The sequence below is a fragment of the Salvelinus alpinus genome, chromosome 11 (genome assembly GCF_045679555.1).
Source record: "Salvelinus alpinus chromosome 11, SLU_Salpinus.1, whole genome shotgun sequence".
Classification (NCBI taxonomy): domain Eukaryota; kingdom Metazoa; phylum Chordata; class Actinopteri; order Salmoniformes; family Salmonidae; genus Salvelinus; species Salvelinus alpinus.
In genome coordinates, this window is record NC_092096.1 from 16,460,236 (window position 1) to 16,482,735 (window position 22,500).

Sequence of the window (22,500 nt, forward strand, 5' to 3'; positions counted from 1 at the left end):
AGAGTAGTTGGGAGATACATATGCCAGGGCAGAGTAGTAGGGAGATACATATGCCAAGTCAGAGTAGTTAGGAGGTACATATGCCAAGGCAGAGTAGTTAGGAGGTACATATGCCAAGGCAGAGTAGTTGGGAGATACATATGTCAAGGCAGAGTAGTTGGGAGATACATATGCCAAGGCAGAGTAGTTGGGAGATACATATGCCAAGGCAGAGTAGTTAGGAGATACATATGCCAGGGCAGAGTAGTTAGGAGATACATATGCCAAGGCAGCGTAGTTGGGAGATACATATGCCAAGGCAGAGTAGTTGGGAGATACATATGCCAAGGCAGAGTAGTTAGGAGATACATATGCCAAGGCAGAGTAGTTGGGAGATACATATGCCAAGGCAGAGTAGTTGGGAGATACATATGCCAAGGCAGAGTAGTTGGGAGATACATATGCCAAGGCAGAGTAGTTGGGAGATACATATGCCAAGGCAGAGTAGTTAGGAGGTACATATGCCAAGACAGAGTAGTTGGGAGATACATATGCCAAGGCAGAGTAGTTGGGAGATACATATGCCAAGGCAGAGTAGTTAGGAGGTACATATGCCAGGGCAGAGTAGTAGGGAGATACATATGTCAAGGCAGAGTAGTTGGGAGATACATATGCCAAGGCAGAGTAGTTGGGAGATACATATGCCAAGGCAGAGTAGTTAGGAGGTACATATGCCAGGGCAGAGTAGTAGGGAGATACATATGTCAAGGCAGAGTAGTTGGGAGATACATATGCCAAGGCAGAGTAGTTGGGAGATACATATGCCAAGGCAGCGTAGTTGGGAGATACATATGCCAAGGCAGAGTAGTTGGGAGATACATATGCCAGGGCAGAGTAGTAGGGAGATACATATGCCAAGTCAGAGTAGTTAGGAGGTACATATGCCAAGGCAGAGTAGTTAGGAGGTACATATGCCAAGGCAGAGTAGTTGGGAGATACATATGTCAAGGCAGAGTAGTTGGGAGATACATATGCCAAGGCAGAGTAGTTGGGAGATACATATGCCAAGGCAGAGTAGTTAGGAGATACATATGCCAGGGCAGAGTAGTTAGGAGATACATATGCCAAGGCAGCGTAGTTGGGAGATACATATGCCAAGGCAGAGTAGTTGGGAGATACATATGCCAAGGCAGAGTAGTTAGGAGATACATATGCCAAGGCAGAGTAGTTGGGAGATACATATGCCAAGGCAGAGTAGTTGGGAGATACATATGCCAAGGCAAAGTAGTTGGGAGATACATATGCCAAGGCAGAGTAGTTGGGAGATACATATGCCAAGGCAGAGTAGTTAGGAGATACATATGCCAGGGCAGAGTAGTTGGGAGATACATATGCCAAGGCAGAGTAGTTAGGAGATACATATGCCAAGGCAGAGTAGTTGGGAGATACATATGCCAAGGCAGAGTAGTTGGGAGTATATATAATCAACTCAAGTCAAATCATTCTTGTTGGCGTGACTACGATAACTATGATCACAGCCAATGAGTCATTTAATCACGGTTTGGGTTTTTGCAGTAAACACAATGTTGTGTCACAAATGGTATCCTATTCCCTACATAGTGCAATACTTTTGACCAGATGCCTATGGGCCCTGGTGAAAAGTACCCTAGTGCATTATATAGTGGATAGGGTGCCATATTACTTCTGGTTGGTTACGGGAGCTGTCAGGTTGGTGTTCCCAACACATATCCTGCACACCACTGAGAGTTGAAGTAGATCACAGCTGTGGCCCTCTGGCCGCCATTATGGTGCAGTAACTCATAACTGGCGGGCAGCAGCACACACAGAGAGGCACAGAATGGATGCCAATGGCCTGCCTGAACTATGCTCATAGTCTACGGGATCACTTTGTTTCTACCTGCTTATTTCCTCTCTTCTCATCCTCTCATCCCCTCCTCTCATCTCATCTCCTCTCATCCTCTCTTCTCTTCTCCTCTCCTCCTCTACACTGGTGGGAAAAACCGAGCTGGAATATCAGACCTGATCCAGTGGAAAACAGAGCCTGAATATCAGACCTGATCCAGAGGAAAACAGAGCCTGAATATCAGACCTGATCCAGAGGAAAACAGAGCTGGAATATCAGTCCTGATCCAGAGGAAAACAGAGCTGGAATATCAGACCTGATCCAGAGGAAAACAGAGCTGGAATATCAGACCTGATCCAGAGGAAAACAGAGCTGGAATATCAGACCTGATCCAGAGGAAAACAGAGCTGGAATATCAGACCTGATCCAGAGGGAACAGAGCTGGAATATCAGACCTGATCCAGTGGAAAACAGAACCGGAATATCAGACCTGATCCAGAGGAAAACAGGGCTGGAATATCAGACCTGATCCAGTGGAAAACAGAACCGGAATATCAGACCTGATCCAGAGGAAAACAGAGCTGGAATATCAGACCTGATCCAGAGGAAAACAGAGCTGGAATATCAGACCTGATCCAGAGGAAAACAGAGCTGGAATATCAGTCCTGATCCAGAGGGAAACAGAGCCTGAATATCAGACCTGATCCAGGGGGAAACAGAGCTGGAATATCAGACCTGATCCAGAGGAAAACAGAGCTGGAATATCAGACCTGATCCAGAGGAAAACCGAGCTGGAATATCAGACCTGATCCAGAGGAAAACAGAGCTGGAATATCAGACCTGATCCAGAGTAAAACAGAGCTGGAATATCAGACCTGATCCAGAGGGAACAGAGCTGGAATATCAGACCTGATCCAGTGGAAAACAGAACCGGAATATCAGACCTGATCCAGAGGAAAACAGAGCTGGAATATCAGACCTGATCCAGAGGGAAACAGAGCTGGAATATCTGACCTGATCCAGAGGGAACAGAGCTGGAATATCAGACCTGATCCAGTGGAAAACAGAACCGGAATATCAGACCTGATCCAGAGGAAAACAGGGCTGGAATATCAGACCTGATCCAGTGGAAAACAGAACCGGAATATCAGACCTGATCCAGAGGAAAACAGAGCTGGAATATCAGACCTGATCCAGAGGGAACAGAGCTGGAATATCAGACCTGATCCAGAGGAAAACAGAGCTGGAATATCAGACCTGATCCAGGCGAAAACAGAGCCGGAATATCAGACCTGATCCAGAGGAAACAGAGAGGGAATATCAGACCTGATCCAGAGGAAAACAGAGCTGGAATATCAGACCTGATCCAGTGGAAAACAGAGCTGGAATATCAGACCTGATCCAGAGGAAAACAGAGCTGGAATATCAGACCTGATCCAGAGGAAAACAGAGCTGGAATATCAGACCTGATCCAGAGGGAAACAGAGCTGGAATATCAGACCTGATCCAGAGGAAAACAGAACCAGAATATCAGACCTGATCCAGTGGAAAACAGAGCTGGAATATCAGACCTGATCCAGAGGAAAACAGAGCTGGAATATCAGACCTGATCCAGAGGAAAACAGAGCTGGAATATCAGACCTGATCCAGAGGGAAACAGAGCTGTTAGAACTTTCACGATGGCTAACCCCAATCCGCACAAACTTACGCAACCGCGACATTCAAACGAGGCTGCAATGAAAACTAACGGAACCGTAGCGACGGTGTTCAAAATCTGGGGTGTGAACTACATTTCTATTCGAGCGTCGATTGACATGGTAATGGCCCAATAGTATTGGAGAAAAGTTGAAAAAACTGACCCCGTCGACGCTGTATGTTAAATTGTGACGTGTCATGACGTAACGTGCAGCACCCATAATGCAACTAATTCTGTCTTACAGCCTCTCTCCACCAGGTGTAGAGCTTCTCTCACCGTTTAAAAACAAGAAAGGGACAGGGACAGGGTAAGGGGGGATACCAAGTCATTTTTTGCGTCATCACTGCAAGCTATCAAGCCGCTGTTTACTTCTGAAGATCCCTTTAGCCCCGCCCTAAAATCCTGATTCAAATTCGACACAAACCTTCAAATAGGTATCGACACATTATATAAACTCTTTATAGTGTTTTATTTACATTTTAGAGGCGATAAGGTGATAAGTTGGACAGATCGAGTGAAAAAAGCAGCTTCCCCACCCGCCATTTTTAGAAAGACCCGACGGAGCTCATTGCCTTCTTGAATCACGCAGAGACGGGCATCATGAAGGTCTCCTCATTGGTTTGGTTGGAAAGGGGAGAAAATGTGCTTTACAATGGTATTGATACTACAGTTGACCTGGAAGTATTACGTTTTTGGGAGCGCTAAAATAAGGTCAACTGTACGGACCAGCACGATGTACAAAAGTGAGTGAGTTCACGTTATTTGTAGAGATGTAAATCTATTCTACCATGTGTATAAATACAACTATAACCACAATCAGGTTGTTAGACTTATACCTGTATAACTCTTCACCTGGCTGTTAAAGTTACAGTCTCCATAACAACCCCTCACAGACTCTGTGTGTCTCTCTAACATAACAGGGTACTAGTGCAGTGAGGAAGTCATCCCTGAGGTAGACAAGACACAGTAACAGTCTCCATAACAACCCCTCAAAGACTCTGTGTGTCTCTCTAACACAACAGGGTACTAGTGCAGTCAGGAAGTCATCCCTGAGGTAGACAAGAGACAGTAACAGTCTCCATAACAACCCCTCACAGACTATGTGTGTCTCTCTAACATAACAGGGTACTAGTGCAGTGAGGACAGAACATCTGTTGTCTGGTAAATGTCCTGCAGGGTTTCCTAATGTTCTAGTCTGGTCTAACTATAGCTGGTTAATGTCCTAGTCTGGTCTAACTATAGCTGGTTAATGTCCTAGTCTGGTCTAACTATAGCTGGTTAATGTTCTAGTCTGGTCTAACTATAGCTGGTTAATGTCCTAGTCTGGTCTAACTATAGCTGGTTAATGTTCTAGTCTGGTCTAACTATAGCTGGTTAATGTCCTAGTCTGGTCTAACTATAGCTGGTTAATGTCCTAGTCTGGTCTAACTATAGCTGGTTAATGTTCTAGTCTGGTCTAACTATAGCTGGTTAATGTTCTAGTCTGGTCTAACTATAGCTGGTTAATGTACTAGTCTGGTCTAACTATAGCTGGTTAATGTCCTAGTCTGGTCTAACTATAGCTGGTTAATGTCCTGGTCTGGTCTAACTATAGCTGGTTAATGTCCTAGTCTGGTCTAACTATAGCTGGTTAATGTTCTAGTCTGGTCTAACTATAGCTGGTTAATGTCCTAGTCTGGTCTAACTATAGCTGGTTAATGTCCTAGTCTGGTCTAACTATAGCTGGTTAATGTCCTAGTCTGGTCTAACTATAGCTGGTTAATGTCCTGGTCTGGTCTAACTATAGCTGGTTAATGTCCTAGTCTGGTCTAACTATAGCTGGTTAATGTCCTAGTCTGGTCTAACTATAGCTGGTTAATGTCCTGGTCTGGTCTAACTATAGCTGGTTAATGTCCTAGTCTGGTCTAACTATAGCTGGTTAATGTCCTAGTCTGGTCTAACTATAGCTGGTTAATGTCCTGGTCTGGTCTAACTATAGCTGGTTAATGTACTAGTCTGGTCTAACTATAGCTGGTTAATGTCCTAGTCTGGTCTAACTATAGCTGGTTAATGTCCTAGTCTGGTCTAACTATAGCTGGTTAATGTCCTAGTCTGGTCTAACTATAGCTGGTTAATGTCCTAGTCTGGTCTAACTATAGCTGGTTAATGTCCTAGTCTGGTCTAACTATAGCTGGTTAATGTCCTAGTCTGGTCTAACTATAGCTGGTTAATGTCCTGGTCTGGTCTAACTATAGCTGGTTAATGTCCTAGTCTGGTCTAACTATAGCTGGTTAATGTCCTGGTCTGGTCTAACTATAGCTGGTTAATGTCCTAGTCTGGTCTAACTATAGCTGGTTAATGTCCTAGTCTGGTCTAACTATAGCTGGTTAATGTCCTAGTCTGGTCTAACTATAGCTGGTTAATGTCCTAGTCTGGTCTAACTATAGCTGGTTAATGTCCTAGTCTGGTCTAACTATAGCTGGTTAATGTCCTAGTCTGGTCTAACTATAGCTGGTTAATTTCCTAGTCTGGTCTAACTATAGCTGGTTAATGTCCTAGTCTGGTCTAACTATAGCTGGTTAATGTCCTAGTCTGGTCTAACTATAGCTGGTTAATGTCCTAGTCTGGTCTAACTATAGCTGGTTAATGTCCTAGTCTGGTCTAACTATAGCTGGTTAATGTCCTAGTCTGGTCTAACTATAGCTGGTTAATGTCCTAGTCTGGTCTAACTATAGCTGGTTAATGTCCTAGTCTGGTCTAACTATAGCTGGTTAATGTCCTAGTCTGGTCTAACTATAGCTGGTTAATGTCCTAGTCTGGTCTAACTATAGCTGGTTAATGTCCTAGTCTGGTCTAACTATAGCTGGTTAATGTCCTAGTCTGGTCTAACTATAGCTGGTTAATGTCCTAGTCTGGTCTAACTATAGCTGGTTAATGTCCTAGTCTGGTCTAACTATAGCTGGTTAATGTCCTAGTCTGGTCTAACTATAGCTGGTTAATGTCCTAGTCTGGTCTAACTATAGCTGGTTAATGTCCTAGTCTGGTCTAACTATAGCTGGTTAATGTCCTAGTCTGGTCTAACTATAGCTGGTTAATGGACGATCAGCGGATGTTCTGATGCTCTGAAAGGGGAGTAGCCAGCACACACACACACACACACACACACACACACACACACACACACACACACACACACACACACACACACACACACACACACACGCAGAGCCCCCAGCGCTCTCTCTGCCTTCATTACTTCCACCGTGTGAGTCGCCGTCACACAGGGCTGTGTGTGTGTGTGTGTGTGTGTGTGTGTGTGTGTGTGTGTGTGTGTGTGTGTGTGTGTGTGTGTGTGTGTGTGTGTGTGTGTGTGTGTGTGTGTGTGTGTGTGTGTAATGTAACATCCAATAGAATTGCATCAGAATGTGTGTCATCAGTGTCACCAGACAGTGTTAATGACTATAAAGCATCCAGCCACTCTGTTGGCTAAAAGGAATCTGAGTCTAATAGCAATCAATGTTGTTTGTGTCTCACTGCTTTGCTTTATCTTGGCCAGGTCGCAGTTGTCAATGACAACTTGTTCTCAACTGGCCGACCTGGTTAAATAAAGGTGAAATAAAATAAATAAAATGTTGTATTTATAAAGCCCTTTTTACATCAGCAGATGTCACTAAGTGCAGTAGAGAAACTCAGCCTGAAACCCCAAACAACAAGCAATGCAGATGTAGAAGTTGATACACTCTGAAACCTGGAGCTTATAAAGCGTTATAAAGCATTATAGTGATTGGAGGAGCTCTCAGTAACACTGTCTCTGTCAGGACTCAGACTGAATGGAAGTCACAGACCAGATAAGTACAACACAGACGCTATAGAGACTGCTGTAGTTAAGGGATTCAACATGGATTTGAGGGATTCAAAATAGGACAATGAGCCCTGATGCCTGTGAGTCATTTGGCTATGTGATGCCAGAGAGGAAGTGGCAAAGCCAGAGGGATAATTGGGCCCAAAATCTGCCATGTTTAGTATTTTTCTGCTCACCAAGCAAGGGGTTTTTGTATGGAGGTCAATGAGAGAGTGTTGCATTTGGTCAACAACAAAAATGTAATGGCTTATTTGCTACGTGTTGCTTACTTGATCGAATAGAAGTTTGATAATGTTAAGTTGTTAGGAGTATACTGATACAAATAGGACATGTCACATCCTGTTAGGAGTATACTGATACAAATAGGACATGTCACATCCTGTTAGGAGTATACTGATACAAATAGGACATGTCACATCCTGTTAGGAGTATACTGATACAAATAGGACATGTCACATCCTGTTAGGAGTATACTGATACAAATAGGACATGTCACATCCTGTTAGGAGTATACTGATACAAATAGGACATGTCACATCCTGTTAGGAGTATACTGATACAAATAGGACATGTGACATCATGTTAGGAGTATACTGATACAAATAGGACATGTCACATCCTGTTAGGAGTATACTGATACAAATAGGACATGTCACATCCTGTTAGGAGTATACTGATACAAATAGGACATGTCACATCCTGTTAGGAGTATACTGATACAAATAGGACATGTCACATCCTGTTAGGAGTATACTGATACAAATAGGACATGTCACATCCTGTTAGGAGTATACTGATACAAATAGGACATGTCACATCCTGTTAGGAGTATACTGATACAAATAGGACATGTCACATCCTGTTAGGAGTATACTGATACAAATAGGACATGTCACATCCTGTTAGGAGTATACTGATACAAATAGGAGATGTCACATCCTGTTAGGAGTATACTGATACAAATAGGACACGTCACATCCTGTTAGTAGTATACTGATACAAATAGGACATGTCACATCCTGTTAGGAGTATACTGATACAAATAGGACATGTGACATCCTGTTAGGAGTATACTGATACAAATAGGACATGTCACATCCTGTTAGGAGTATACTGATACAAATAGGACATGTCACATCCTGTTAGGAGTATACTGATACAAATAGGACATGTCACATCCTGTTAGGAGTATACTGATACAAATAGGACATGTCACATCCTGTTAGGAGTATACTGATACAAATAGGACATGTCACATCCTGTTAGGAGTATACTGATACAAATAGGACATGTCACATCCTGTTAGGAGTATACTGATACAAATAGGACATGTGACATCATGTTAGGAGTATACTGATACAAATAGGACATGTCACATCCTGTTAGGAGTATACTGATACAAATAGGACATGTCACATCCTGTTAGGAGTATACTGATACAAATAGGACATGTCACATCCTGTTAGGAGTATACTGATACAAATAGGACATGTCACATCCTGTTAGGAGTATACTGATACAAATAGGACATGTCACATCCTGTTAGGAGTATACTGATACAAATAGGACATGTCACATCCTGTTAGGAGTATACTGATACAAATAGGACATGTCACATCCTGTTAGGAGTATACTGATACAAATAGGACATGTCACATCCTGTTAGGAGTATACTGATACAAATAGGAGATGTCACATCCTGTTAGGAGTATACTGATACAAATAGGACACGTCACATCCTGTTAGTAGTATACTGATACAAATAGGACATGTCACATCCTGTTAGGAGTATACTGATACAAATAGGACATGTGACATCCTGTTAGGAGTATACTGATACAAATAGGACATGTCACATCCTGTTAGGAGTATACTGATACAAATAGGACATGTCACATCCTGTTAGGAGTATACTGATACAAATAGGACACGTCACATCCTGTTAGTAGTATACTGATACAAATAGGACATGTCACATCCTGTTAGGAGTATACTGATACAAATAGGACATGTGACATCCTGTTAGGAGTATACTGATACAAATAGGACATGTCACATCCTGTTAGGAGTATACTGATACAAATAGGACATGTCACATCCTGTTAGGAGTATACTGATACAAATAGGACATGTCACATCCTGTTAGGAGTATACTGATACAAATAGGACACGTCACATCCTGTTAGTAGTATACTGATACAAATAGGACATGTCACATCCTGTTAGGAGTATACTGATACAAATAGGACATGTCACATCCTGTTAGGAGTATACTGATACAAATAGGACATGTCACATCCTGTTAGGAGTATACTGATACAAATAGGACATGTCACATCCTGTTAGGAGTATACTGATACAAATAGGACACGTCACATCCTGTTAGTAGTATACTGATACAAATAGGACATGTCACATCCTGTTAGGAGTATACTGATACAAATAGGACATGTGACATCCTGTTAGGAGTATACTGATACAAATAGGACATGTCACATCCTGTTAGGAGTATACTGATACAAATAGGACATGTCACATCCTGTTAGGAGTATACTGATACAAATAGGACATGTCACATCCTGTTAGGAGTATACTGATACAAATAGGACATGTCACATCCTGTTAGGAGTATACTGATACAAATAGGACATGTCACATCCTGTTGGGAGTATACTGATACAAATAGGACATGTGACATCCTGTTAGGAGTATACTGATACAAGTAGGACACGTGACATCCTGTTAGGAGTATACTGATACCAGTAGGACATGTGACATCATGTTAGGAGTATACTGATACAAATAGGACATGTCACATCCTGTTAGGAGTATACTGATACAAATAGGACATGTCACATCCTGTTAGGAGTATACTGATACCAGTAGGACATGTCACATCCTGTTAGGAGTATACTGATACAAATAGGACATGTCACATCCTGTTAGGAGTATACTGATACAAATAGGACATGTCACATCCTGTTAGGAGTATACTGATACAAATAGGACATGTCACATCCTGTTAGGAGTATACTGATACAAATAGGACATGTCACATCCTGTTAGGAGTATACTGATACAAATAGGACATGTCACATCCTGTTAGGAGTATACTGATACAAATAGGACATGTGACATCCTGTTAGGAGTATACTGATACAAATAGGACATGTCACATCCTGTTAGGAGTATACTGATACCAGTACGACACGTCACATCCTGTTAGGAGTATACTGATACCAGTAGGACATGTCACATCCTGTTAGGAGTATACTGATACAAATAGGACATGTCACATCCTGTTAGGAGTATAATGATACCAGTACGACACGTCACATCCTGTTAGGAGTATACTGATACCAGTAGGACATGTCACATCCTGTTAGGAGTATACTGATACAAATAGGACACGTCACATCCTGTTAGTAGTATACTGATACAAATAGGACACGTCACATCCTGTTAGGAGTATACTGATACAAATAGGACATGTGACATCCTGTTAGGAGTATACTGATACAAGTAGGACATGTGACATCCTGTTAGGAGTATACTGATACCAGTAGGACACGTGACATCCTGTTAGGAGTATACTGATACAAGTAGGACACGTCACATCCTGGCAACTTTGAGAAAAAACACTATACCAGAGTTATGCCTGTTGTTTACATGCTAGAACGGTCCCATCTGATCTCGCCTCGTCTCGATTGTTTGAAGACATTTATTTTAATTGTTAGAGTAGCCACTTGAGTATTTGCTCAATATAATGGACAATCTGTGGTGATGCTCTCTCTTTCCTTCTCTCTCTTTCCCTCCGTCTCTCTCTTTCCCTCCCTCTTTCTTTTTCCCTCTCTCTCTCCTTCTCCCTCTTTCCTTCTCCCTCCCTCCCTCTCTCCTTCTCCCTCCCTCCCTCTCTCCTTCTCCCTCCCTCCCTCTTTCTATCCTTCTCTCTCTCTCTTTCTCCCTCCCTCTCTCCTTCTCCCTTGGGGTAGGGGAGAGAGGGGAGGCATGGGGGGAGAACTTACTTCTCAGAGTTTTATAGGAAAAGTATAGGAAAACACACACACACACACACACACACACACACACACACACACACACACACACACACACACACACACACACACACACACACACACACACACACACACACACACACACACACACACACACACACACACACAGAAGTCATAGATAGATCAGCTAACAGTGGGATAGCTCTCTGTGCCTTCTTCAACTTTACCCTGGTACATTCTTGTTCTGTTACAGGTGGAAATAAATGATATATCTCTCTGTCTCTCTTTCTCTCTTTCTCTCCCTTTCCCTCCCCATCCCCCTGTCTCTCTCTCTCCCGCCTTTGTCCTCTAACTCAGTCAGACATATTCTCTCTCCCTCTCATCCTTCCTCCTTCTCTTCCTCTCTCCACCATCTGTGTGTGGTCCTGAAGTATCTTGGTTGGTAAAGCATGGTGCTTGTAACGTCAGGGTAGTGGGATCCATTACTGGGAATATTGCTATTGTGTAGTGTTAGGTCGAACCCTGCGGCCTGTCTGATGAGTGGCTGCGGAAAACTCTGGATGGGGCCTGCTCACCGCTATGCATGCTGGGAATCTATCGCCACCGACCGCACAGTAAAAGGTGTGGTCCCTAACCCAACACTGTAAAACAGGTCTGTTCTGAGCCAGCTCTGTTACCCTCATCTTCTCTTTCTCCTCTTTATTTTTCCACATTCACAACCATCTGATCCTACTCTCTCTCTCCCTCCCTCTCTCTCTCTCCCTCCCTCCCTCTCTCTCTCTCTCTCTCTCTCCCTCCCTCTCTCTCTCCCTCCCTCCTTCCCTCTCTCTCTCCATCCCTCTCTCTCCCTCCCTCTCTCTCTCCCTCCCTCTCTCTCTCCTTCCCTCTCTCTCTCCATCCCTCTCTCTCTCCCTCCCTCTCCCTCTCCCTCCCTCTCTCTCTGTTCTCAAAGCGCTGATTTCTTCAATCTGTCGATATTCAATCTGTCAGGGTGGTTGGGTGGAGAGGAGGAGGGTGAAGGTATGGAGGGAAGGAGGGAAGGAGGGGGGTATATGATTCACTCCACACATGTAAATATGGCATGTCTGTCTCTGTGTGCTCGGCTGCCAAAGGAAAAACGTCTCTGAAGTTTAAAAGAATCCAGGACATAAAGAAGAAAAAACCTATGTTCTTTTTCTTTTTCATCACAACTGAGGGTTGAAAGAAAATGATAAAGAGAAGAGGAGAAGGAAAGAGAGGAGACAGCTAGGCAGGTGGTGCCCAAGGTCAAGGAACCAAATACCATTTTAGAGGACGATGAAAGAAACAACTACCAGAGATATGTAAGAGAACCCTGAGAGTATTCTATATTCTAGAACGCTGTTCTGTAAGAGAACCCTGAGAGTATTCTATATTATAGAACTCTGTTCTGTAAGAGAACCCTGAGAGTATTCTATATTCTAGAACTCTGTTCTGTAAGAGAACCCTGAGAGTATTCTATATTCTAGAACTGTTCTGTAAGAGAACCCTGAGAGTATTCTATATTCTAGAACGCTGTTCTGTAAGAGAACCCTGAGAGTATTCTATATTCTAGAACTCTGTTCTGTAAGAGAACCCTGAGAGTATTCTATATTCTAGAGCGCTGTTCTGTAAGAGAACCCTGAGAGTATTCTATATTATAGAACTCTGTTCTGTAAGAGAACCCTGAGAGTATTCTATATTATAGAACTCTGTTCTGTAAGAGAACCCTGAGAGTATTCTATATTCTAGAACTCTGTTCTGTTCAGGTCAATGCCCAGTCTGGCTGTATCCATGGCAGCCGAAGGAGAGGTATTCCTTTCATTCTAATGTCTAATTGGTGGATTAATAGTCTCTGAACTCTGGTTGGTCAGTTGTAGCCTCCAGCCTGGCGCCTGCCTCGAGGACCCCTCGGCCCCAGGTCTGGGTCTGGCTGTAGGGCTGACGGACCGGAGACTGGAGACAGGCATTCTCCTGGCCACCTAAAGCCAGCTCCAAAGTAAACAGCAGCTGCCCTGAGTGTGGCTGTACTGTACTTCTTATGAGTGTGAGAAAGGCAAAAACATCCCTCATAATTCCCATTCCCTGTTCACCTATGCAATTAGAGTGAAACGTGAGAGGCTCGGTTTAGGAGCTGGCAGAGATGGGAGAAGAGGCAGAGGAGGGGGAAAGAGGAAAGACAGGAAGGAGGACGAAGCAGAGGATTATTGCTCTCTAGCCACCTAATTGTGTCCTGGTCTAACCTATCAAAGCCCCCCAGCAAACCAGGAACATTCCCAGAACATTAGCTAAGATTCCATCAGGTTCTAGTTAGGGTTTTATCTAACATTAGGATGATAACATCCCAAAAACATTCAGAGTGTTTTTAATAACAACAATGTACCAGTGATGTTTTCCCAGCAAACCAAAATTAGTTCTGTTAAAGTTCCCAGAGCATTCGTTAGGTCGCGGAAAATGTTCTCATGGATTTCACATGACTGGGAATACAGATGTGCATCTGTTGGTCACATTCTCTGACACTGATATGGTCATCTTCACGTTTTCATTCTTTCATACGATTCTTGGGAACGACGTAAGACATTTGTGATAATTCTATAGCAATATAGAGAGGGAAAGTGGCCGTAAGTTTGGACAATTCATAGACACTGCAGTAAATAAACCCAAATAAAAATGTGTCAGCCTTGTCCAGGACCGGACTCTACACAGACCGGTGCGCCAGAGCCAATCAGAGCTACAGTAGGCCTATATACAAATGTTCCACATGGGACCGACATCATTCACTTTGAACTGGACTGTGTGTCTACAGTCATTAGCAACAGTGTGACTTTAGATCATCAGACAGGATTCTCCAAAAGCCACAAAATACACAAAATATCATGCATATTTCTGCAGATATGTAAATACCACGGGAGTCCTCTTACATTTGAGAACTTTATAGTCCTACTGATCAAACACCCATGAACAGGTGGGCTCTCTCTCCCCCTCAGTTCCCTATGCACAATATCAACTACTAATGTTAGCCAGAGGGAGAAGAGCTCAAATCTAACCAGGGAACATTAGATAAACCCTCTCAAACTTTAACAGCTTGTAATTGGCCGTCAAAATTGCACCGATAAATGATGGTGAAATGTTTGTTAACTTTGAACCTTTATTGAACTAGGCAAGTCAGTGAAGAACAAATTCTCATTTTCAATGACGGCCTACACCGGCCAAACCCTCCCCTAACCTGGACGACACTGGGCCAAACCCTCCCCTAACCTGGACGACACTGGGCCAAACCCTCCCCTAACCTGGACGACGCTGGGCCAAACCCTCCCCTAACCTGGACGACACTGGGCCAAACCCTCCCCTAACCCGGACGACACTGGGCCAAACCCTCCCCTAACCCGGACGACGCTGGGCCAAACCCTCCCCTAACCTGGACGACGCTGGGCCTAACCCTCCCCTAACCTGGACGACGCTGGGCCAAACCCTCCCCTAACCTGGACGACGCTGGGCCAAACCCTCCCCTAACCTGGATGACGCTGGGCCAAACCCTCCCCTAACCTGGACGACGCTGGCCAAACCCTCCCCTAACCTGGACGACGCTGGGCCAAACCCTCCCCTAACCTGGACGACACTGGGCCAAACCCTCCCCTAACCTGGACGACGCTGGGCCAAACCCTCCCCTAACCTGGACGACACTGGACCAAACCCTCCCCTAATCCGTACGACGCTGGGCCAAACCCTCCCCTAACCCGGACGACACTGGGCCAAACCCTCCCCTAACCTGGACGACACTGGACCAAACCCTCCCCTAACCCAGACGACACTGGGCCAAACCCTCCACTAACCCGGACGACACTGGACCAAACCCTCCCCTAACCTGGACGACACTGGGCCAAAACCCTCCCCTAACCCAGACGACGCTGGACCAAACCCTCCCCTAACCCAGACGACGCTGGGCCAAACCCTCCCCTAACCCAGACGACGCTGGACCAAACCCTCCCCTAACCCGAACGACGCTGGGCCAAACCCTCCCCTAACCCGGACGACACTGGGCCAATTATGCGCCGCCCTATGGGACTCCCAATCACGTCCGGTTGTGATACAGCCTGGATTCGAACCAGGGTCTGTAGTGACGCCTCTAGCACTGAGATGCAGTTCCTTAGACCGCTGCGCCACTCGGGAGCCCAAGTGCTTGCCTGCCAATGCATGCTTCTCTCAACCCACGTTTTGACAACTGAATGGGAACTTGCCTGCCCCCCCCAAATGTATCAATGCCGAATACATTTCATTGACAACTAAGAAATATGCTTAACAGTGGATAGTCGTTGAAGTTCAGCATAGCAAGCTAGCAAAGTGATTCCCATCTCTGATCTCGTTAACCAAATGACACCTGACCTCTAGCTGTAGCCACCAACAAACGCTATTGGAGGAAATCCATCCACCCGTCCAATGACATGACCTCCTCCCAGCAGCAGGTTAGCTAGTTTTATACAAACATTCTATAATCATCACCATGACTGGACAGTGTTTGTGTTATGAGAACATTTGCCGCAACCTAACAAATGTTCTGGGAGATTTTACAGAACCAATTTTGGTTAGCTGGGCCTCCTTCCCTGTCCTACGTCAAACCCATTCGGAGAGACTGAGCTAACGATGGAACAACAGGTGGCATCTTTCCAAATCTGTTCTGCCTCCATCACACACAGGACATATAGACATGCCTGAGGGTCGGGGCCAAACCCCTGGACTATTTCAGAGGGGAGACTGGACCCAGAACCATGAGGCCATGAAGCCTCCATCAGGCCCAGTGATCGGTCTGAGTTTGGCCAGGGACAGAGGCACAATGCTGGGTTCGGTTTGGCAGGAGGAGTGGGTTCCCACTGGTGGAGGGAAGGTGGGCTGGAGGGGTGGAGAAATGGAGGGGTGGACGGGCCAGAGCAGGGGCATGTATAGTGTGTCCTCAACCTGGGGGGAGGCAGCGGGAAGACAGGAGGCGGCAGGGGGAGACGGAGAGAAATGGAGAGACAGGGGGAGGGAGGGGGAAGGCAGGAAGAGACAGGGAGTGACAGGGAAGGCTGGGGGAAGACAGGGGAGAGACAGGAGAGAGACGGGGGAGAGACGGGGGAGAGATAGGGGGAGGCAGGGGAGAGACAGGGGGAGAGACAGAAGAGAGACAGGGGAGAGACGGGGAGAGACAGGGGGAGGCAGGGAGAGACAGGAGAGAGACGGGGGAGAGACGGGGGAGAGATAGGGGGAGGCAGGGGAGAGACAGGGGGAGAGACACAAGAGAGACAGGGGAGAGACGGGGAGAGACAGGGAGTGACAGGGGAGGCTGGGGGAAGACAGGGGAGAGACAGGAGAGAGACGGGGGAGAGACAGGGGGAGGCAGGGGAGAGACAGAAGAGAGACAGGGGAGAGACGGGGGAGAGACAGGGGAGAGACAGGTAGTGACAGGGGAGAGACAGGAGAGAGACGGGGGAGAGACAGGGAGGGGCAGGGGAGAGACAGGGGGAGAGACAGAAGAGAGACAGGGGAGAGACAGGGGGAGGCAGGGGAGAGACAGGGGAGAGACAGGGGGAGGCGGGGGAGAGACAGGGGAGAGTCTGCCGTATCGCAGAATTACCAGCAGGGACTGTCGGCTTGGACTGATGAAGAGGTTCACTCTGACCACAGCATGTGCTGAACCAACGCTGAGCAAGCACACACACACACACACACACACACACACACACACACACACACACACACACACACACACACACACACACACACACACACACACACACACACACACACACTACTGAACGTCATTGACCAGGATGGAAAGGCACATCCAACCCAGACAGCACTATAAACAGAAAGGAAGCCAGAACAGAGCAGAGGACGGACAGAGGCTTGAGGAGACAGACAGAGAGACAGAGAAAACAGAGTAACCACAGCAACGTGGGGGCTGATCGTTGTGGTCCCAATGACGACTCATGAATAATAACAGCCTGTGTTCCAGGTCCTGGACTCTACCAGATATAGGGTGCATCCCTAATGGCGCCCTGTAGTGCCTAGGGGTACTGGTAAAAAGTAGTGCACTATAAAGGTGATAGGGTGCTATTTGTTGGCGCAAAATAAACTAACTATCCCCTGGTGGAGCTTTGTACTGTAACACACACACACGCACGCACGCACGCACGCACGCACGCACGCACGCACGCACGCACGCACGCACGCACGCACGCACGCACGCACGCACGCACGCACGCACGCACGCACACACACACACACACACACACACACACACACACACACACACACACACACACACACACACACACACACACACACACACACACACACACACACACACACACACACACACACACACACACACACACACACACACACACACACTACCTAGCTAACACCAGGGATTATCACTGTATTAAGTTTCTCTCAGACCACCTTTTACTAATGAGAGGGTGGGCCCAGTTTCCACCCTGTACCCCCCCTCCACCCACCATGGTCTGACCGGGTCAAACTAAGTGTCTGTGATGTTCAAGGAGGGTGTGTGTTTCTTTAGCTGTACAGTTCTGGGTTCTGGTTGGTTTCTAGTGGGCTCTAGAAGGTTCTGGTTCATAGGTTCATGTCACTACATATTTTTACATCTTGTAAATTCCTGCCCCTCTATAACAACTGAACTGGCTACGGACAGTTGAGTTTCTCCTACGAACGCAGCCCATTCTATCCCTCCACCCTTCCGTCTAAACCTCCCTCCCTTCATCCATACGTCCAAAAACCACAATGTGGGAACGGAAAGGAGGTCATGGGAGTGGTGGAGGGAGTAGGAGAGGGGGGGGGGGGTGAGTGCGGTTTGGGAGCAGGAACCTGATTCGCCCGTTTTACCTGAGAGGAATCTCAGATATTCTCAAATGAGGAACCAGAGCAGGCTTCAAAGAACAGAGAAGAGAGGACAGAGAGGACAGAGAGGATGGAGAGGACAGAGAGGAAGGAGAGGATGGAGAGGACAGAGAGGACGGAGAGGATGGAGAGGACGGAGAGGACAGAGAGGACGGAGAGGACAGAGAGGATGGAGAGGACAGAGAGGATGGAGAGGACAGAGAGGACGGAGAGGACGGAGAGAACGGAGAGGACGGAGAGGACGGAGAGGATGGAGAGGACAGAGAGGACAGAGAGGACAGAGAGGATGGAGAGGACAGAGAGGACGGAGAGGACAGAGAGGATGGAGAGGAAGGAGAGGCTGGAGAGGCTGGAGAGAACAGAGAGGACGGAGAGGACAGAGAGGACAGAGAGGACGGAGAGGATGGAGAGGACAGAGAGGAAGGAGAGGATGGAGAGGACAGAGAGGACGGAGAGGATGGAGAGGACGGAGAGGACAGAGAGGACGGAGAGGACAGAGAGGATGGAGAGGACAGAGAGGATGGAGAGGACAGAGAGGACGGAGAGGACAGAGAGGATGGAGAGGAAGGAGAGGCTGGAGAGGCTGGAGAGAACAGAGAGGACAGAGAGGACGGAGAGGACAGAGAGGACAGAGATGACGGAGAGGATGGAGAGGACAGAGAGGACAGAGAGGACAGAGATGACGGAGAGGATGGAGAGGACAGAGAGAACGGAGAGGACAGAGAGGACGGAGAGGAAGGAGAGGAAGGAGAGGATGGAGAGAACAGAGAGGACAGAGAGGACAGAGAGGACGGAGAGGATGTAGAGGACAGAGAGAACGGAGAGGACAGAGAGCATGGAGAGGACAGAGAGGACGGAGAGAACGGAGATGACAGAGAGGATGGAGAGGAAAGAATTAGAGAGAGGGGGGAGGAGAAAGATACTTATTGTTCTACTATGAGGCCTCTACACTTAGACAAACATTACTATCTGGTTCCAGGTAGAACCCTTTCCACAGAGGGTTCTACATGAAACCCAACATGGTTCTACCTGGAACCAAAAATGGTTGTCCTATGGGGACAGAGTATACACAGGCATCACACATCATCAGACATACAGTGATGTTGTGGAGAGGGAGGGAACAAGAGAAACACACACCTCTCTCACCTTGACCTGTTGAGAGCTCTCATTGATGTTGTCCTCTCTCTTCCTGACCTCCTCCATCAGCTGGGCATTCTTACTCTTCTCCACCTGTTCCTTATGTTTCAGGTTGGTCACCGTCTTAGTCTGACTCTTCATCTGTCTGGAGAGATACAGGAGAGAGGAGAGTTAGATAACATACAGACTACACTAGTCCTGACTCTTCATCTGTCTGGAGAGATACAGGAGAGTGGAGAGTTAGATAACATACAGACTACACTAGTCCTGACTCTTCACCTGTCTGGAGAGATACAGGAGAGTGGAGAGTTAGATAACATACAGACTACACTAGTCCTGACTCTTCACCTGTCTGGAGAGTTACAGGAGAGTGGAGAGTTAGATAACATACAGACTACACTAGTCCTGACTCGTCACCTGTCTGGAGAGATACAGGAGAGAGGAGAGTTAGATAACATACAGACTACACTAGTCCTGACTCTTCACCTGTCTGGAGAGATACAGGAGAGTGGAGAGTTAGATAACATACAGACTACACTAGTCCTGACTCTTCATCTGTCTGGAGAGATACAGGAGAGTGGAGAGTTAGATAACATACAGACTACACTAGTCCTGACTCTTCACCTGTCTGGAGAGATACAGGAGAGTGGAGAGTTAGATAACATACAGACTACACTAGTCCTGACTCTTCACCTGTCTGGAGAGATACAGGAGAGAGGAGAGTTAGATAACATACAGACTACACTAGTCCTGACTCTTCACCTGTCTGGAGAGATACAGGAGAGAGAGGGGAGTGAGCATAGCCTTGCTATTGAGAAAGGCCGCCGTAGGCAGACCTGGCTCTCAGGAGAAGACAGGCTATGTGCACACTGCCCACAAAATGAGGTGGAAACTGAGCTGCACTTCCTAACCTCCTGCCAAATGTATGACCATATTAGAGACACATATCTCCCTCAGATTACACAGACCCACAAAGAATTTGAAAACAAACCCAATTTGGATAAACTCTCATATCTACTGGGTGAAATACCACAGTGTGCATCACAGCAGCAAGATTTGTGACCTGTTGCCACAAGAAAAGGGCAACCAGTGAAGAACAAACACCATTGTAAATACAACCCATATTTATATTTATTTATTTTCCCTTTTGTATTTTAACTATTTGTACATTGTTACAACACTGTCAATATACATAATATGACATTTTAAATGTCTTTATTCTTTTGGAACTTCTGTGAGTGTAATGTTTACTGTTAATTTTTATTGTTTATTTCACTTTTGTATATTATCTACCTCACTTGCTTTGGCAATGTTGACATATGTTTCCCATGTCAATAAAGCCCCTTGAATTTAATTGATTTGAGAGGAGAGGTCTGGTGCTGATCCAAGCCCATTCCAGGTGATATGAAGTGGAACAGTGGACCAGGTCTGGTGCTGATCCAAAGCCCATTCCAGAGGAACAAGGTGATATGAAGTGGAACAGTGGACCAGGTCTGGTGCTGATCCAAAGCCCATTCCAGAGGAACAAGGTGATATGAAGTGGAACAGTGGACCAGGGCTGGTGCTGATCCAAAGCCCATTCCAGAGGAACAAGGTGATATGAAGTGGAACAGTGAACCAGGGCTGGTGCTGATCCAAAGCCCATTCCAGAGGAACAAGGTGATATGAAGTGGATCAGTGGACCAGGGCTGGTGCTGATCCAAAGCCCATTCCAGAGGAACAAGGTGATATGAAGTGGAACAGTGGACCAGGTCTGGTGCTGATCCAAAGCCCATTCCAGAGGAACAAGGTGATATGAAGTGGAACAGTGGACCAGGGCTGGTGCTGATCCAAAGCCCATTCCAGAGGAACAAGGTGATATGAAGTGGAACAGTGAACCAGGGCTGGTGCTGATCCAAAGCCCATTCCAGAGGAACAAGGTGATATGAAGTGGATCAGTGGACCAGGGCTGGTGCTGATCCAAAGCCCATTCCAGAGGAACAAGGTGATATGAAGTGGAACAGTGGACCAGGGCTGGTGCTGATCCAAAGCCCATTCCAGAGGAACAAGGTGATATGAAGTGGAACAGTGGACCAGGTCTGGTGCTGATCCAAAGCCCATTCCAGAGGAACAAGGTGATATGAAGTGGAACAGTGAACCAGGGCTGGTGCTGATCCAAAGCCCATTCCAGAGGAACAAGGTGATATGAAGTGGATCAGTGAACCAGGGCTGGGTGGTGCCAACGCAGACCTGTTACAGCACCTGATCACTCAAGACTACAGGAGGGTGTGTGTGCTTAGGACAAGTACACACACACACACACACACACACACACACACACACACACACACACACACACACACACACACACACACACACACACACACACACACACACACACACACACACACACACACACACACACACACACACACACACACACACACACACACACACACACACGCACACACACACACACACACACACATACACACACACACACAGGCCCAGCGGGTAAAATGTACAGACACAGACAAAAACCCCAGTATCAGGTCTAACTGGGGACATAGAATATGCTGCAATATAGAGAGAAGAGCCCAGTCCAGTCCAGCCCAGCCCAGCCCAGTCCAGCCCAGTCCAGTCCAGCCCAGCCCAGCCCAGCCCAGTCCAGTCCAGTCCAGTCCAGTCCAGTCCAGTCCAGCCCAGTCCAGTCCAGCCCAGTCCAGTCCAGTCCAGTCCAGCCCAGCCCAGCCCAGTCCAGCCCAGTCCAGTCCAGTCCAGTCCAGCTCAGCCCAGTCCAGCTCAGCCCAGTCCAGCCCAGTCCAGTCCAGCTCAGTCCAGTCCAGTCCAGTCCAGCCCAGTCCAGTCCAGCTCAGTCCAGTCCAGTCCAGCTCAGTCCAGTCCAGTCCAGCTCAGCCCAGTCCAGTCCAGCTCAGCCCAGTCCAGTCCAGTCCAGCCCAGTCCAGTCCAGCTCAGCCCAGTCCAGTCCAGCTCAGCCCAATCCAGCTCAGCCCAGTCCAGTCCAGCCCAGTCCAGCTCAGTCCAGTCCAGTCCAGCTCAGCCCAGTCCAGCTCAGCCCAGTCCAGTCCAGCCC

The 22,500-nt window shown here is 46.7% G+C and overlaps 1 protein-coding gene across 5 annotated transcripts in view; it reads right to left on the reverse strand.

Annotated features, from left to right (window-relative positions):
* The window catches only part of LOC139533638 (ELKS/Rab6-interacting/CAST family member 1-like), a 619,530-nt gene that overhangs the window by 369,660 nt on the left and 227,370 nt on the right, over nucleotides 1–22,500 (reverse strand). For 3 of the 5 annotated variants that reach the window (XM_071331835.1, XM_071331833.1, XM_071331837.1), the window contains one exon: nucleotides 19,428–19,572. In XM_071331835.1, the coding sequence (XP_071187936.1) occupies nucleotides 19,428–19,572 (145 nt within the window). The remainder of the gene's footprint in view (nucleotides 1–19,427; nucleotides 19,573–22,500) is intronic. The other 2 variants (XM_071331836.1, XM_071331834.1) reach the window with 1 other exon arrangement.